Source organism: Cynocephalus volans, chromosome 12, assembly GCF_027409185.1.
Source record: "Cynocephalus volans isolate mCynVol1 chromosome 12, mCynVol1.pri, whole genome shotgun sequence".
Classification (NCBI taxonomy): Eukaryota; Metazoa; Chordata; class Mammalia; order Dermoptera; family Cynocephalidae; genus Cynocephalus; species Cynocephalus volans.
In genome coordinates, this window is record NC_084471.1 from 78,186,196 (window position 1) to 78,204,542 (window position 18,347).

The 18,347-nt window shown below is 33.2% G+C and overlaps 1 protein-coding gene across 1 annotated transcript in view; it reads right to left on the bottom strand.

Annotated features, from left to right (window-relative positions):
• Window positions 1-15,032, bottom strand: part of MUC19 (mucin 19, oligomeric) — a 149,568-nt gene extending 134,536 nt beyond the window's left edge. The window contains 18 exon segments of the mRNA XM_063115697.1: window positions 1,208-1,343; window positions 2,794-2,917; window positions 3,465-3,587; window positions 4,258-4,468; window positions 7,221-7,318; window positions 7,542-7,602; window positions 8,043-8,160; window positions 8,844-9,072; window positions 9,763-9,822; window positions 10,859-10,909; window positions 12,667-12,708; window positions 12,797-12,979; window positions 13,835-14,017; window positions 14,107-14,161; window positions 14,164-14,267; window positions 14,405-14,447; window positions 14,450-14,592; window positions 14,993-15,032. Of these exon segments, the coding sequence (XP_062971767.1) occupies window positions 1,208-1,343; window positions 2,794-2,917; window positions 3,465-3,587; window positions 4,258-4,468; window positions 7,221-7,318; window positions 7,542-7,602; window positions 8,043-8,160; window positions 8,844-9,072; window positions 9,763-9,822; window positions 10,859-10,909; window positions 12,667-12,708; window positions 12,797-12,979; window positions 13,835-14,017; window positions 14,107-14,161; window positions 14,164-14,267; window positions 14,405-14,447; window positions 14,450-14,592; window positions 14,993-15,032 (2,004 nt within the window).
• Window positions 15,033-18,347: the final 3,315 nt, after the last annotated feature.

An 18,347-nucleotide genomic window follows, 5' to 3' on the forward strand; every position in this document is an offset into this window, starting at 1 on the left:
GATTCTTTCACAATGCATGTTTACATTTTAAATTTCTACATACAGTCGTCTCTGAAAACAGAAACCTAGTTCAGTCCGTGGTATATAGTCTCAGGATTGGCCGAGAGCTTTGTAGATGGCCTGAGTATCTTGCCTAAGCTATGTCTATGTAGTCTACAATGAATGGATTTTCATAGTTATCTTTTTTTTCTCTTTTTTTTTTTCCTTCTCTTCAAAGGGAATTGTGCTGCCTCATAGGGACTATTAGTAATTATGGGTAACAGAGCTTGTTTATTCTCTGGACAGTCCACAATGCTTATTTAAATCCAATGTGAGAGTTACTTAACTGTAAAACCATAATATATATCATGTCAAATATTGACTTTCAGTTCTCATTTCAAAGTCTAGGAATCTTTCATCTCTACAAAGCAAACAGTCCATGTGCTTTGGCATATTTCCCTCGCACTTTCTCCGTCCCCTATGCTCCTAGATTAAAGAGGAGCAGCAAACGGAGGAAAGATAGATGATGTGGGTAGGTGATCAGGAAACTTTCGTTTGGAAAACTGACTTTTAGTAGCAGCAAATACATTTTGCAGCTTACTGGACTGTTATCCACATCTCTCACTTCGGGAATTAAAATTTCTGCTCATTGCATTCTTTTACCAGGAAGATTAAATAAAAATTGCTTACTCGCACGCTAACTGAAGGCACAAACAACAAAATGGAATCACCCTTTTATTGAAATTCAGATTATTTAAAATTTTATTACCAAAAAGAATTTAAATGTAAGGATAACCTCTATTATACTGGTACTATTGTAGTATAAAAACTAAAAATAAATTTAAAGAAATAATGATGAAAGAGGAAGATATTTCATGGAATGTGAAAGATTGTTTCATATGAAGCTCTAGTGAAGACATGCAACAAAATTTTCCAGTGTATTTAGTGAATTATTCGTGAATGAAGAGACTTTTATTTGTTAGGGTCTTTTTTTAGCAAGGAATTTACAAGGAGCACAGGTAATACTGATTCAACATTGACAGGTAATACTATCAATACCAACATGCAACAGAAAACAGATATTGAAATATATAACCAGTAATTGGAGAGCTGTTTGTTTTTTTATTTCTTTAAACAGTAATTAGAAGTGAAAATTGTGTTTTAAATTTGTTGAGAAATAGCTCGGTGTTTATATCAGTGTACTCAGCTGTTCTAAGCTATTACATACGTAAATGGCCAGGAAGTGACAGTTTCCAGCATAGTTGTACTTAGCACCATCAAAGGTGGTAAATGAACTTCCTTCCACCTTACATCTTCCAGGGCAGAGCGCTTCAGTGCAAGCCCACTTTGCTTCTTGGCATGTGCTGTTAAAATGCAATGGTTACATTCAAGGTCACAAATCATGTTTTCTCTATGGTGAAAATAAGTATCATAACCCTTGAAAAATCATAATTTAAGCTAGAATATTTGGTTAAACTTTATTACATCATCTTCATTCCCTCGTCAACATCTCAGCTCTGTTAAAATTTTTCATTTGGTGATGGTATCCTGGTATTTTAAAAGACTTGAATTCCAATGGCTAAAATGATACCTTCTACATGAATGAAACATGCAACAACTTGTAAGTTGAATATCAGGTGTTTGTTTAAATAGAACACATTTCATTATTAGTATTAAAACCACTGCTACAAGCCACATTGTAGACTTACACTGTCCAATACAGTACAGAAACACGCAGCTCTTACTGAGCTTTTGAAAGGTGGCTAGTTCAAATTGAAATCTGCTGTAATTTAAAATACACACATATTTTGAAGAATTAGTATGAAAAAATTGTAAAATTTCTCATTAACTTTATTTTATGTTAATTTCCTTTTGAAGTGATAATATTTTAGATATATTGGGTGATATCAAGTACACGATTAAAATCATTTCCACCTGTTTGTCTCTTTAATTTTTAAAAATGTATCAACTAAAATAATGTTAAATTATATATGTGGACCACATTTGTGGCTCATCTTGTATTTCTTTTGTGCAGCACTGTTATAGACTTTCAATAAATCATAGCTATAGTTATTCATAATTATTCATACTACAATAACAAAATATTTCCTGCTTACAAAGAAAATATTATAGTATAAATAATAGATTTTTTTCATTAGCCAGATTATTTCCTCACAAGGACACATCTCTAGAAAAGTGCTCTGCAGTCTTGCAGAAATTTGGCATTTCAGAGAAAAGCCATAATGTGGAATGGGGAAATGTCACTGGTCTACTGTTACTGACTCAAAAGGAAGACTCAAGCTGACTATTCAGTTAAGAGTGAAATAATCAACACTAACTTTTGGCACATTAAATTTCACTCCAGAGTAGATATATTATTCATCTTCACCAATGAAGCCATGTATAAAAGTTGTTTGAAAAGTGTTGGGTTGTCTCTAATTGTACATTTTTGTTATTAAACATTCTCGGCTGAATTAGCATCATTTTTGTTTCATTATTGTAACCAAACTCTTGTACTATGTTTTGCTCTATATTTGCAACTACCAAGCGGTCTAATATTCAAAACACCATTTCAGCTAGTGAATAACATTATTTTTTAAAGATACACAGAAAGCTCATATATTTTATAATATAAGCCTTTCTAAAAAAAATTTGAAAAGACAAAACATCAGGTACACAGAAAATGCAATAAAATTGCTGTTTACTTCTGAAAAGTTTATTTTAAGGTGCATTTAGGAATCTTTTTCAAATTAGATAGAAAATATTCCTATTATTTCACCATCAATAAAATGTGGAGAAAAAGCACACACATACCACTGAGAACCACAGGGGCCTTCTCGGACTTCTCCTGACTGATACACTTTTCCACTGGATTCACAGGGACATTCAGCCTTTAATACACATTTCCCTTTTTCTCCAATATCATCCAACAGATAACCTAGAATACGTTTTGAGATCAGGTTAATCTCAAGACTATATAAAGTCATCAAATTGTCCAGCAGTATATTATGAAATCACTCACTCTTGATCTAGTTTTTTCAAGTGTAAACACACACTACAAATGGCAATTTCTTGTTTAAGCAATTACTCCTCATTTGAGAACTAGCAAGAGTATAGATAATTTTTCTGAGCCTGAGTTACTGCTCCACAGAGCACTGTCATATTAAGCCCAATATAGTACTAGAAAATATGAGGGTACTCCAAAAGTTCATGGAAAAATTGAATTGAAAAGTAATACAAATCTCTCCATGGACTTTTTGAAGTACCCTCACATTTTATGGAGTACCAGAGCCCTCAGGCACTGTAGAGACAGAAATACACGTTAGCTTTAAAAGCCTTTCCAACCCTCCTCAGCAGTTTGCTAAAAGGATAAATTAGGAATAGTTGAATTGTTGAAATATCTTGTTACAAATAAGATACCACTATACGTGAGCCACTTCTTTTTTAAGTCGTTTTAGTGTAAAATACTCTCAGAGGTGGATTACCTTCTGGGCAGGTGCAGCCACTCACACATTCACTGTCTTGAAAAGGAGCCACATTAGAACAACTTGGAGGATTTGAGGGTCCACATTCCTTGTAGATATGTTTTTCTGGGCATGTATGTTTTTCTGGAGAAATATAGAAATATGTATACATGGAAGTTAGAAGAAAACAAATGTGATAAACATGCAATATTCTAATAAGGAGCTTTTCAAATGGCATTCTTTCAGTCTAATTTTCAAAATATAAATCAGTCTTTAAAGATACTTTGTATAATCAAATTATGCCAATGTCCCATGCATTGTTTTATTCTAAAATACGTAATTTGGAGGAAATATACGTTGTGTATAATTTCAACTCAAGTTGAAATCGATATTCTACTTATATTATAAGGATTGACATAAGCATAAGTAGAAATTATATTTATATGAAGCTCTTATTTATGTTTGATTAATCTTTTTGGAAGAAAACTATAGTACTACTCAGTATACTTTTGATAAATTTTCCAGTTACTTTTTACAGAATTTACTCATTTTTCCCCATGATTTTTCTTACTGTAATGACTACAAAGTTCCTAATTAAGATCTTAACACAAAGCCCTGAGACTTGAGACAAGTCACGTCACCAAAACGAGCCTCAGTTTCATCATAAGTACATGTGAGGGACAAGACTCCATCATCTGTGAGATCCCTTCTAGGGCTTAGAATCATTTCAGGAGATTACTTTGACATACAGCTTAACTTTAAAGTGCTATAGAAACTTACCAATTTGTAATCTATAGTGAAGTTAAAAACCTACCACAAACCACATCGGAATCGTTTCGCCAGGATTCAAAGATGCCAGAACCATCTGAGGCACAGAGGCGGGACAATTCTGAGAAAGTGTCACACGTAGAATTTTTTTCTGTATATTGGCAGTACTCATCAACGCAAATCATTTTGTAGTCATTGGAAGAAGTGGCAACCTTTCCACATTTCTCAAAGTAAGTTCCAATAATTTTGTTACAGTACTACAAAAAAAAAACCACAAACTTGTTTTACTAAATGTTTAATTAAAACATAAGAAAAATGGGCAATTGAGATAATTTTTAGGAAAAGATAACACAGAAGTTTGTTTTGTTTTTCATGTTATTCTGTAGCTTTGACAGGATAGAATACTTGGATATTGGTTGAAATGGAGGTTTTTCAATATTATAGTGGCTAAAGTGACTTTACTATACAAGGTAACAGAGGAAAGAGAAAGCAATTCCAGCTGCGAAGATCGAGGAGAGAGTCACAGGAAGATGACAGATGATCTTATATAATGTCATGGCTTAATTTGCTTTGCTGGAGGATGACAAGATGGCTATAAATGCAACACCCACTGTCAATAAAACAAAAGTGTCTCCATTCTATCCATACATCTCTTGATACTGAGAATTTTTTTCTAGATTGAAATATGAATATGTGAACGTTCATTCAGTCATAAAATGAATGCAATCTATCAAATTCAACATAAAATTACATAAGAGTGGAAAATTCACAGAATAAATGATGACTATTTTAAATATTTTAGTCAAAAATGTTATTTGTAACTTTTTTCAAAAAGAAGGTAAAGAATATGGAAGATAACAATTTAGACTGGATGTCTGAAGCAAAATAAAGGACTCGTATGCAGTACATGGATTTCCAAGAGAAGCGTCAAGTCTGTACCCATCAAGAGATGATAATGGAGGGATGAATTTTGTTTACAGGAAAACTAAACATTAAACTAAACTAAAACACTATGCAAAAGTAATTAGAATTTTTACACTAATATACAGAAAATATCATAATGTTTTGGGAAAAAAAATCTTATTTCAGCATCTACAGCTAGACTAAAGCCAAAAAAACATTAGAAGGACATTAGAAAGGAAGTACTTGCAAAATTCTAAGAATTAGATACTAGTGCTGAGAAGAAGACGGTGGCCATCTAAATTGAAACCAGGGGTTACATAGCTATAGAAATCAAAACAGCATGGCACTGGCATAAAAACAGACACAGAGACCAGTGGAACAGAATAGAGAGCCCAGAAACAAACCCAAACATATACTGTCAACAAATTTTTGAAAAGAGCACCAAGAGGACACAATGGGGAAAGGATAGTGTCTTCAATAAATGATACTGGAAAACTGAATTTCCCCATGCAAAAGAATGAAATTAAACACTTACTTTACACCACACACAAAAATCAACTCAAAATGGATAAAGGACTTAAATGTAAGACCAGAAACTATAAAATTCTTAGAAGAACACATAAGAGAAAAGCCCCTGAACATCAGTTTTGGAAATGATTTTTTGCATATCATACCAAAAAAGCTCAGGCCTCAAAATCAGAAATAAATAATGGGATTACATCAAACTAAAAAGTCTCTGCACTGTGAAGGAAACAAACAACAAAACAAAATGGCAGCCTACATACTGGGGGAAAATATTTGCTAACCATATACCTGATAAGGGGTTAATATCCAAAATTTATAAAGAACACGTACAACTCAATAGTGGAAAAATAAAGAACCCAATTTAAAAATGGGCAAAAGACCTAAATAGATATTTTTCTTTTTTCTTTTTTCTTTTTTTTTTTGTGACCGGTAAGGGGATCGCAACCCTTGGCGTGGTGTCGCCCACACCGCTCTCAGCCAGTGAGCACACCAGCCATCCCCATATAGGATCCGAACCAGCGGCCTCGGCGCTCCCAGGGCTGCACTCTCCCGAGTGAGCCACAGGGTCGGCCCCTAAATAGATATTTTTCCAAAGAAGACATCAAAATGGCTAACAGGTACATGAAAAGTTGCTCAACATCACTATTCATCAGGAAAATACAAATTAAAACCACCATGAGACACTACCTCACACCTGTTAGGATGGCTGTTAACAAAAAGTCAAAAGATAAATGTTTAAGAGGGTGTGAAGAAAAGGGAGCTCTTGTAAACTATCAGTAGAAATGTATATTAGCACAGCCATTATGGAAAACAGTATGGAGGTTTCTGAAGAAATTTTAAAAACAGAACTGCCATATCACCCAGCAATTCCTCTTTGGGGTATGTACCCAAAGGAAATGAACTCACCACCTTATAAAGATATCTGCAATCCTGTATTCATTGCAGCATAATTCACAATAGCCAAAGTATGCAAACAACCTGTGTCCTTTGACAGATTAATGGATAAAGAAACTGTGGTACATATGCACAGTAGAATATTACTCAGCTCAAAAAAGAATGAGATCTTGACATCTGCCACAGCATGGATGAACCTGGAAGACGTTATGCTAAGTAAAATAAGCCAGACACAGAAAGAAAAATATTTCATGGTCTCACATATATGTGAAATCAAAAAGAAAAAAATTCAACTATTCAGAGGTAGAAAATGAAAAGTGGATATTGGGGGTGGGGAAGAAATGGGGAGATGCAGGTCAGAGGATATAAAGGAGCAGATATGTGGATGAACACATCTAGAGATCTAAAATAACATGAGGACTCTAGGTAATAAAATTGCACTGTACACGGGATTCATGGTAAATGAGTAGATTTAGTTGCTCTTGCCACAAAAAAAAATATTGGTAACTGCTATGTGAGATGATGGATACATTAATTTGTTTCAATATAGTAATCTTAGTAAGGTCTATGTACCCCATAACATCATATTGTATACCTTAAATATATACAATAAAACTCATTTTTACAAAAAGAAATCAAGGGTAATATTGGTGAAATTTACAACAAGATGACATATAAATTTCTTACCTGTAATCCATCTTCGCAAACCTCATAGCTTTTACTAACAGCATTGGGACAATCACCAGGAATTTTACTATTGGCAATGTGCTCATTGACATCTTGCCCTTAAAAAGAAAGCACTGTTTAGTTCAAGATATTCTTTATATTATGTACATTGTTTTCTAGCTACATATGGACTTGGCAACATAAATGTATTTTTTCATTTTAATAATTTCTCATTTTTTAGACAAAGACAAATCATTATTAGATTTATCCAAATATGAAAAATTACTCTATTATTTTCTTTTGAGAAGCAATTTTCTTAGGCATAATCCATCGAAATCTTACCTGGAGTGCTGTTGAAGTTACCACAAAGACCACAAGTTGGATATTGCTTGTGAAGAGTGAGCTTTAAAAAAAAATACATTTATATTTTTATAAAATATTGAAAACATCTCAAGACTAAATTTGCCCAAACCAAAGGACAAGGCTTCCTCATATTTCATTATATCTAAACTGGTTATTTAGGGGTGTACTAGAGAGCCTTTTTAAAGGACCAATCTCTAATATTTAGAATAGATCCTGACTTCACCATTTCCTAACTATGTGTCTTTGGGCAGATTATTTAACTTTTCTTAGCCTGTAGTTCCTGAGTTCATCACCTGCAAAATAAGATTAATAATAGTATGTATTTGGGATAATAAATAAGATAACTCTTAGTATAGTGAGTAATACATATAGATTTCTCAATAAACCTTAATTCTTATTTTCCTTACAGTATATTGTTTTTATAACTGAAAGTGAAGAGTAAAAAGCAAAGGATTATAAGAAAATTATAGATCGACTTACTGACAGTTTGTTATTTTTGTCCCACATTAATGACAGGATTCCTCTACGGCTGTTCAGGAGATTGTGCTCTCCATATTTTTTAATGTGAATCAACTTATTATTATATGGTATCTGTACACTGAAAAGTATAAAACATAAGTATATATAAATGTAAGAAATATTATTATAGCATGTTTTTCTGATAATTCATGTTTCTATATTTAGTATCTTTTAAATACAATATTGGCTAGTAAATATTAAAGTTTTCTTATCATTTTACAAAAAGAGACACAATGGTTTTATTATAATATTGGAAGAATTTTTCAGGAAATATTAACAGATCCCTTAGGGCTTTGGAGAAATTAACAAGATGAAACACTGGTTCAGTGTCAAAAAAAAATGATGAAGTAATTTGAAATATTCAAAAGTAGGATACCATGCCTGGTTTTCTTATTCTGGAAAGTATTCAAATATGCTATCCCTTCCAAATCTGAACTGCCTCTTCTAAAAATAATGGCCTAAAACTTTCAATCTCTTCAATCTAATTTGTAAAACCTCAAATTTATATTCAGTGTTAAACATGCAAATAAAAACTGAAATATTCTGTTGCAGTTTTGTTGAATACACAGATTGCCCAAAATCTAGATACTCAGAATAGTCAAACAATGGAACTACTGAATTTTTTCCACTTTGTTATAGAAATAAATATAATATTTTACAATATAAGATATAGTAAAGTGTTAAGCATTTATCAAACTTCTATCCAAGAGGATACTTCAAATAATTCTACAGCATTTATATAAAATATTAGATGCTATTTACCTTTCTCCATTAACTAAAATAATATCACCAATAATAGAGATGTCATTACTGTCAATTAGAACTGTTATTTTTTCAATCTCACTATCATTATTTCGTTTGATCTCGATATTGAAATCTCCTCCAGACTCAACGCAGTGACGGCAGAAAGTGTAGGCACACGATGACTCAAAAGAAAAGATACGGCCATTGAAAGCTTTATACGCTCCTTTGCCCCAAGTAGAAGCTTCACCTACATCACAGGAAAATATTTGTAATTATTTAGAATAATTAATGGATCTTCTAGTTCTGTTTTTTAAAGCACTTATGTAACAAGAAAAAAATATTACTGAAAGCTTTTCTTCTAACAGCCACAACCTTCAATCAGTGCTTCCTTTAACTACTGCAAAATCTCACTAAAAGTAGTACCCAAGTTCTTCTTTGTACTGCCCCAAATTGGCTATTCTGACTTTAAAAAAAAAAAAGAAACAAATAAAAACATCTTGTATCCTGCAGGGAAAGGGAAATTGTCTCTAATATGGGAGGAATATCTAGAGGGAAGATGTGGTTTGTTTGCTTGCTTTGCTTTTTTGTAGGAATAGTTTTTCTAATGTCTGAATGAGATACCATTCACATTGAATGAGTGTAAAGAATTATATTATTTCTCTATATACACATAAATGTATGATATGTGTATGTATATATATATGTATGTACAAGTATACATGTATGTATGTATATGATGTGTTTTTCTGTGTGTATGCATATATATATACGAAGAAAAATTATACAAATGTGCTGTCATTCAACCATACAGTGATCAAACAGATAGGTGATGACCAATTTTTTAAAACTGGTTTCAAATTTTGATTACTCTGTGACCTCATTAAGAAAAGGCTTGAGAATAAAAATATGGGTGGATATCAGAGCCATTTTTACTTACCAATAATTGCATTTGTTTCTGAGTATTTCGGAGTTGCTTCTGGAATATGGGATCCTTTTTCTATCAACACAATGAATAGATTATTTAAATTTTAAGACATATACTGTTTTTTAATATACAGGATATTGGGACTCCTACATGGGAATTTAGAAGCTGGTATTGAAGACAATGAATGAATATCTCTATCCTGAATATATAATTTGACCTTGTGAGAGCTGAGATTGTCCAAAATCACATACGTGATTATCTCTGCAGTCCATATTCTTTTCTGGGAGGAATCAGCCATAGGATATTCAAAAATCATTAAGAGCTTACTCATTTGACATCATGTACTATTACTAACATACACTGCATTTCTTACAGAACTGCTATTTAGAACTTCAAAAATAAAACTCTGCAAGCCAATTTTTATCAGAGCCATGACACAAATAGGCCCAAGGTACATTTTATTCAATCAGTCTATAACTCAACAATAATAATTTAATTATCTATATATGAGGATAATACAATTCTTCTAATCAAAGGGAAAAATCTATATGCCTTGAAACTTTAAGTTACCTATGATTGTTTATTTCTAAAGACCCTTTTAAGTAACCATGTAAATTTATATGAAATCTTAGGGCAAGCCCTAAAAGCAAGCAGGACATAACAGAAACAATAACAAAAGTGGATATTTTGATAGAATTTTAAAATATTTTTCACAATGCTATTTATTGTCTGTCATGAAGCCACTTCTTTTTACTAAAAGCTGTCTTTACTCAGAATGACTGGAAATACATTCAACTTTTAATTCATTTGTAAAGGCATTTTAAAAATAATATACTAAAATGATAAAGGAGAAGTTGCACTATATTTTATTCAAATTTCCTTAAAATATAATTCAATCTCTCTTATTCATTAAATTGTTTTAAATATCTAGTTGGTCATCTAAACTCAAAAAGAAGAAGATCTGAGAAACTTAATATGAGAAACACAATAATATCAGGTCCTTGTAAACTAATAATCAACAGTAATCAACAGAACATTTTAAAATTGTGTGTGTGTGTGTGTGTGTGTGTGTATCTTTTTAAACACCCAAAGTCATAAATCAAATTACCTATAGTACTGAGTGGTCCAGATGTACTGTATTCAGATGAGCTTGTGACACCTATTTTAATACAAAATGATTAGGCTGATTTCTGTACATAATTTTACTTGGTAAAATGATTGAAAAAAAAAAACTTAAGTATCCAAGTCCAACAATGCTAATGATAGCAGACTTAGATCGTGTGAAGCTGTATAAGAAAAGAATATTATCATCTCAACAACCTGCTGGAGTAACAAAATTTAATCACTTGCCACTAAATTAACTGCCACCAAATCAATTTATTCCAGATCAATCATCTTAAAACTTGTCCAGGGAAAGAGACAAGGGTTGAGTAGAAAGTGCTCTAGGTCTCCTATCCCATTTTCAAACCAAACTTGCTTTGAATTGTTTTATATTTGTAAAATCCAGGAACCATTTCAAAATGTGCATTAAACAAAGGATTATGCATTCGTAGAACCTGGAAATATGAGAATCACTAATCTAGATTAACTGACACCTTCACTAATGTCAAGAGATCCAGACTTCCCATTGCAAAGCCACTAGATTTACTGCCATTATATACACTACGAGAAAGAACACTACTCAATACAAGTCGACCTGTCATGGAAAAAACCAAAGCAGTCAAAATTTGATGTCAAAATAGAAAAAAAAAATCTCAAATTGACAGCCACTCTATAATAGAAAGATAAGAAGTAGTTAATTCTGAGTATATTTCTCAGGAATAAAACCTGAATTTGAATACCTGAGTTAATGGCAGCAAAACTGGGTTCAGAAATTCAGTGTCTTTTAAACCATTTGTACCAATTGCAGTTAAACAAAATCAGTGTCAAGAAATAATGAATGATTTCAAATGCCTTAGTTCCATTGAAGTGTTGACTTCAAAATTGATGTCCAAAGATTAAGGAGAATCAAAAATAGAATTATTTTTTCTGTATGACCAATCTTGAACAATCTTGAACAGATTACATTGATAGTCAATCCTGAGTTAGGTCAACCATTAATACTCTACATCATTTCTCTTGCCCATTAGATTTCACTTTTAAAAGAAAGTATTAATCCTAAAACTGCATTCTAAAGATGAACCTTGAATATTTGTCAGAACACCCATTTCATTACGAATGGTCCACTGCCCACAAGAGACCGCACATTCTGTGGTTACCCACACAAGTGGCTCCCAAAACATTTCAACACTGCTAACAGCATCAGGACAGTCTCCTATCAGTAACAAATATTATTTTAACGATTTTCACAAGAAATTTCAAGACTAGTCAATCTAATGTTTCCATTAAGTGGAAATAGTAAATTTTATGAGACTTTCAAAAAGGTTAGAACTAGTTTACTCTTCTCAGGAATGGACCGCAAAGCAAAAAGCACCAAGTCCAAATTCAGTATACAACGTTTGAGCCGAACAAATCAACTGCCACTATAACCACCTCTTTAATGGACTCCAAATCAGTTCTGCATGAAGGCAACAGAAAGAATTTTGCATTGATGTATTCACAGCCATAAAGTCAGTTCTACATCCTATGCCAACAAATGTTCAATGGCTTTTGCCCGATCATATCTAAACGCATTTCAACCTTTCAGGATTCTGGCTTGCTTTTTAAAATTATTAATCATCAAAATTTTTATTGTTATTTAAACATATTTTTTAGAATCCTGACTTTCTAATCATCAGAAACAAATCTCAATGCCTACGCTGTGGGAACCAGATCCAGTAACATCCTGTCCAGTATCACAGGTACCTGTACCACTAAGGCCAGTTGCACCAAATTTGTTTATTCCAGAAGCACCAACAAGTCCAGATGCACCCTCACTTTCTTCACCACTTCCAGAACCAGAAGACATAGTGTTTCCTCCTAATGGAAAATCAAAATGTGATTAGAAGAAATAAAAAAGGAAGAGGTTATTTGGAATTTCTTGGGAATAGAGTCCAGGTTAGGATACCGGAGCCACTGACATCAGATCCAGGACTCAAGTACACAGCCTCAGTAGATCCACTGCTACTCTTTCCATTCCCAACAATTCCACTGACTCCAAATCCCTGCTGATCAGATGACCCCAAATTGATTACTGAATCTTCAGAGACACCATCAGAATAGTCAACCCCATTTCTTGCACTTGAACCACCTGCTGAATATAAAACGATGGTCATAACAATTATGTTCAATTCATGCCACTGTTCAGATTGTTCTGTGCACAGAAATTAACTATTAGTATCTAGAGCGTTGAAACTAGAGCCTCCAGAACCACCTACTCCATTTTCACCAAAGTCTCTACCACTATAGCCATTGTCACCAAATTAATTTGAACCAGAATCTCCAAAATCAAATTGAATTCTACCCTTTCTTTCTCCATTTCCAAAGCCAGAAAACTAGGTCCTTCCTTCTAATGGAAAGATTAAACTGTTATTTTAAAAGATGATGAAATTTTGAAATCCATTTCATCAATAGAATGCAGGTTGGTAGAATGCTTGAGTTACAAGCATCAGAACTGAGACACATGGATCCAATCCCAGGAGACATGCTGCTGCCCAATTCCATCAGTCCCCTGACTGCAAATTACTTTTCACCAAATGCCCCAACACCAAATCCCGAATTTCCAAAAGTCACAGGCATGCTCCACCTCCACTTCTTACACTGATACTCCCACCAGAATATCAAAAATTTGTCACCAGAACATGTGTAATACATTTTTGTATAATTCAGAAATTTGTTATGCACAGAAATTAACTATCAGCAACCCTACCACTGAAACTAGGTTCTCTACTACGTTTTATTCCATTTGCACTAAGGCCATTGTCATCAAATCAATTTGAATCAGAATCTCCAAAACCAAATTCAGCTCCAATCTTCCTTCCTCCAAGTCCAAACTCAAAAGACCCAAGCCTTCCCACTAGCAGAAAAATCAAGACATTATTAAATAAAAATACTGAATATTTGCAACTCAGTCGGACATCTCAGGAACAGAGACTGGGTAGAATACCTGAACTACTGGCATCAGATCCAAGGTCTTTGAATCCAGCCCCAGCAAACATACTGCCACTCATTCCATCCCCTCCAATCATATTGATTCCAAATCCCTTTTGACCAGAATCCCATACACTGGATTTCAAATTTCCAGAGCCACCACCAACAAATTGATTTTCACTTCTCAAACTGGTATCACCTGCAGAATATAAAATGATTGTCACAGTGTGTATTGAAAACATTTTAAAATTTAGAAATGTGCAGGCACAAAAAAATAGACATCAATACCTAGATCATTAGAAATAGATCCTCCAGAACTACCCATTTTATTTCCTTCAACTGTTGTTTTTCAACTGTTTTGCTGCTAATGCCACCGTCGCCAAGTGAATTTGAACCAGAAATTCCAAAACCAAATGTATTGTCACCCTTCCCTGCTCCGAGTTCCAAACCTGGTTCCAACTAATAGAAAAATCAAAATGTTATTAAAATTCATATTGATTAATTAATTTTTTGTTGTTTTATGAGAAAAGTATTTTAACCAATTAATTCATTTATAATTTTCAAAAGTAAGCCTTAGTTGGAATACCTGAACTATGGGCATTATATCCAAAGAGTAAGGCTTCGCCCCCCCCTCAGCAAAACCACTGCCACTAATTTTGCTTCCATCAGCTCCACTGATTTTCACTTCTTTTTGACCAGATGTCCCCAAACTAAATCCCAAATTTACAGAGGCACTGCTACTAAATCCAGCCCCACTTCTTGTGTTGGTGCTATCTGTTGAAATTTAAACAAACAAAAAAATCATTGTCAGCAGGGAATATTTAAAAACATCTTATGATTCTTTACCTTTAATGCACAAAATCTGAGTAGTAATATCTAGATCACTGAAACTTGATTTTCCAGTGTTCACTATTTCGTTTTCATCAAAGTTTTTTTCTTCAAGACCACTAACATCAATTCCCCATGAACCACAATTAGCAAAACCAATCCCAATTTACCCTTCTTTTCACCACCAACTCCAAAATCAAAAGGCAAAATACTTCCACCTAACGGAAAATTAAAATATGATCAGGAGCAATAAACAAAGAATTAAAATTATTTGTATTTTTTATTAATAGAGTCTGGATCAGAATTACTGAGCTGTTGACATGAGAGCCAAGGCCCATGGATTTACCATTAATGAACTCCTTGCTGTTCATTCTGTTGCAACCCATGTCCACGTCCACATATTTTAAGGTAAATCACTCTGACTCAAAAGTACCTAGAGTTACTATACTTCATGGACCCTCACTTCTTCACTAGTTTTAATTTCTGAATATAAAATGCTGTTTATTCACATTTTTGTAAATTGTTTTTTTCTGGCATTATTTTTCAAGAAAACTAGTTCAAATATGAGTAATAGAACTTAAAAAGTTAGCAATGTAAACATCGTACAGAAATACGAGCCCCAAATTTTTCTGTTCCAGGTGACAAAACTTTGGATCAAGAATTTAAATAAATTTCCCAAAGTCCACAGCAGGTTAGTGGTAAAGACCAGGGATGGAAACTGAGTTGCTTCCTCCCAGAGCCAATCACCGTCAATAAAAGCCTCCAACCTACTTGTGTCTTCACTGCAGTGTTTAAATCACTGATTTCTGTTGAAGATAACACAGATCCTTCAAGAACCAAGCATATAGCTTACAAATCTTTTCCATAAATTCCTCTAAAACTAAATCTGCTTTGGTCAAAAAAATATATATATATGTATGTATATATATGGGCTCAAAGATGCAATTTCAATATAAAATATTTAAGTTATTTTTCTCACTGGACCTCCTTCTTTCTCATTTTTGTAGAGGTATCAACTATAAAGATATCAGGGACCAGGCAAGTTAAGTAAAAGTTTGCATACATCAGTAGGGAGAAATATGTTAAACCAGACATGCCTCACCTAAAGAAATTAAATTTTTTTCCTAACAAAACAAAATTGCAGGCTACAAGCTATTTAGAAACCCTGCTTTATAAGATTATTCAACAAGTTAAGTGTATAATTTAAAGAGAGAATCCTGGTGTAAAAAATGAATTGTGGTTGGACACAGAAACATGAGTGGAGAGACCCTACTGAATTTAGGTCCAGGGAGCATTTTAAATTATTGATGTATACAATGAAAAATGTCACCAAAAATGATTGACCATTATAACAATAATATCAAGTAGAAAGATAGCATGAGAAAATAAATTATCAAGATATATTTAATGTAAATATATCTTTGTCAGACAGAATTTATCACTCTCATTGGCACTGGAATTAGTGCCTTTAGAGTCTCCACTGGGCTGCAAATAAAACAAAGATTATCAGATTATCCCAAATTAAAATTTAAAAAAGCACAAGCATTTTTTCTCTAACAGTACCTGCTGTGGTGTCTTCCAACTCTAAACTCTCAGTATCCCGACGTTCTCTCAACCTGTATTCAGCCTCTCCTGGAGCACTAAATCCAAAGCCAAGAAGTGAACCACGAGAGTCCTTTTTTCTGTCTGGGTCACCAGAAGATGTACTACCAAAGAGAAAGCCATTTTCTGCGAATAACAGAAGATTTTATTTGAAAATAGCATTGCAAGCACAGAATATAAAGGTGATCTGATTATGACACTATGAAAAGCCACATTTTGTTCTATATTAGGTCCCTTTATTTTGGTGGGACTTGGAACAACATTCACCACTGATTGACTTAATCACCACATCCATATTATTTTGTCATGGTTCTAAGAACTCAAGAAAGAGAGGAGAATACAGCTGTGCAGATTTAATCATCGATATGCACTAGAAACTCTTTTTCTCATGAATAGGACAAACATTTCCTCATTTTTTTCCTTCTCCATTACTAAGCTCCAAGTTCCAGTGTCCCACCTTCTCCTGTGAAAATATCTGCCATATTGAATCCACACTGCTCTTGACTACTGCACCTTACAGCTGACAAAATTAAGATAACAAAGCTGATTCTCTTTTCTGTCTTTCTGCAAAGAAGAAAATATGAAATCATTTGCTAATAAATTAATTATAGCATTCACCTCCTTCAAGTCTTAGCTTAAATGTCATCTCAATGAGGCCTACTCTGGCAATTTAAAATTACAGTTCCACCCTAACACTCCCAATTATCATTCGATTACTCTATTTTATTCTATAGATTTTATCACTTTGTAATATACCATGTTTCTTTCTTATGATGATTATTGTTTATTGATTGTATCTTTCTAAATTTTAAGCTCCATAAACTCATGGTTTTTTTGCCTGTTTTTTTATTCACTGAGTTATGCCAGGTGTCTAAAACAGTGTCAGAATCACAGAGGGCACTTCATATTTATTTGATAATGCATTCACCAACAAAGGCCACTTTGTAAGGTAAATATATATGGTATTACATGAAGTGTATGTGCTTTCCATAATTCCATTTCTATTTTTGAAATATCTACAATAAAATCAAAATACTTTAGAATTAATAACATCTTAAGAACTATGATATTCCTGGAAAGTTGTGAAAGGCATACTTTTGGTTACAGATAGACAAAAAAAAAAAAAATGAAGTGCATGATTTGTAAGTAAAATTTAAAGGATATGTAGGCAAATACAAATAAAATTAAAAGGTTTAATTTTTCCTATTAAAAATAAGGGAAGAGACGTCTCCCCCTGCATGCACTTTTTCTTAGATCATTTACTTTAGAAAACTTATAATTTATTTCTCTACCTCTCTGAAATGTACATCAATCTTTTTAAAGCCTAAATAAGCACCCTGGAAATGTTTCCTTGGGGGTATGGGGACCACCAATTTGAAATGTAACCACCAAGGAAGATAGCCCCCCTATTTCCTTGGTTCCTAGAGGGGTAGCCTAACTTCAGCTGGTGCCAGCTACAAATTGCAAACCTACCTCCAGTCATAAAGATACAAGAAATTCATTTTTTCTTTTAAAGGCAATCAGCAAGCACAGGTGGCTATTCCAACTACCAAGTAAATGTACGATAACTTTGTGTGACAAATGGTGCTGTCAGGTCCTCTTACCTGAGGACTAGTCATTGTTAATCTTAAAAACATGTATGTAATGGTTGTGTCTCCTTAGCTATAAAAAAAAAAGCAAGATTTTTTCCTGTCTTTGCAACCTCTTGCAGGATGCCTATGATTCACATCACAATCCAGTTGAATGCTTATTCAATAACAAAACTGTTTTCTTTCTTTTCTTCTTTCATGGAAAGGTTTTCTGAGGCTGCAGAAGATTTTTGGCTTTAATTACATTTCTCCAACAACTACTCTTGGAATTCTTAGCCATTTTCCATGTTTCTAGTACATATATTTATATTTTTCTAAAGCAAATAGCATATGAAAATAAAATATTTATGTGATTTTAAGAATAGTCAAATTAATAGTCTATTACGTAGTTTGAGAGAGAGGCACCCAACATTTGAGATTATAAAATTGTAATATTTACTTACAAGTGTTTTGTTTGTGAAAAAAACAAGTGCTTAAATTAGGTATAGTCAATTTACATTATTTTGTCAT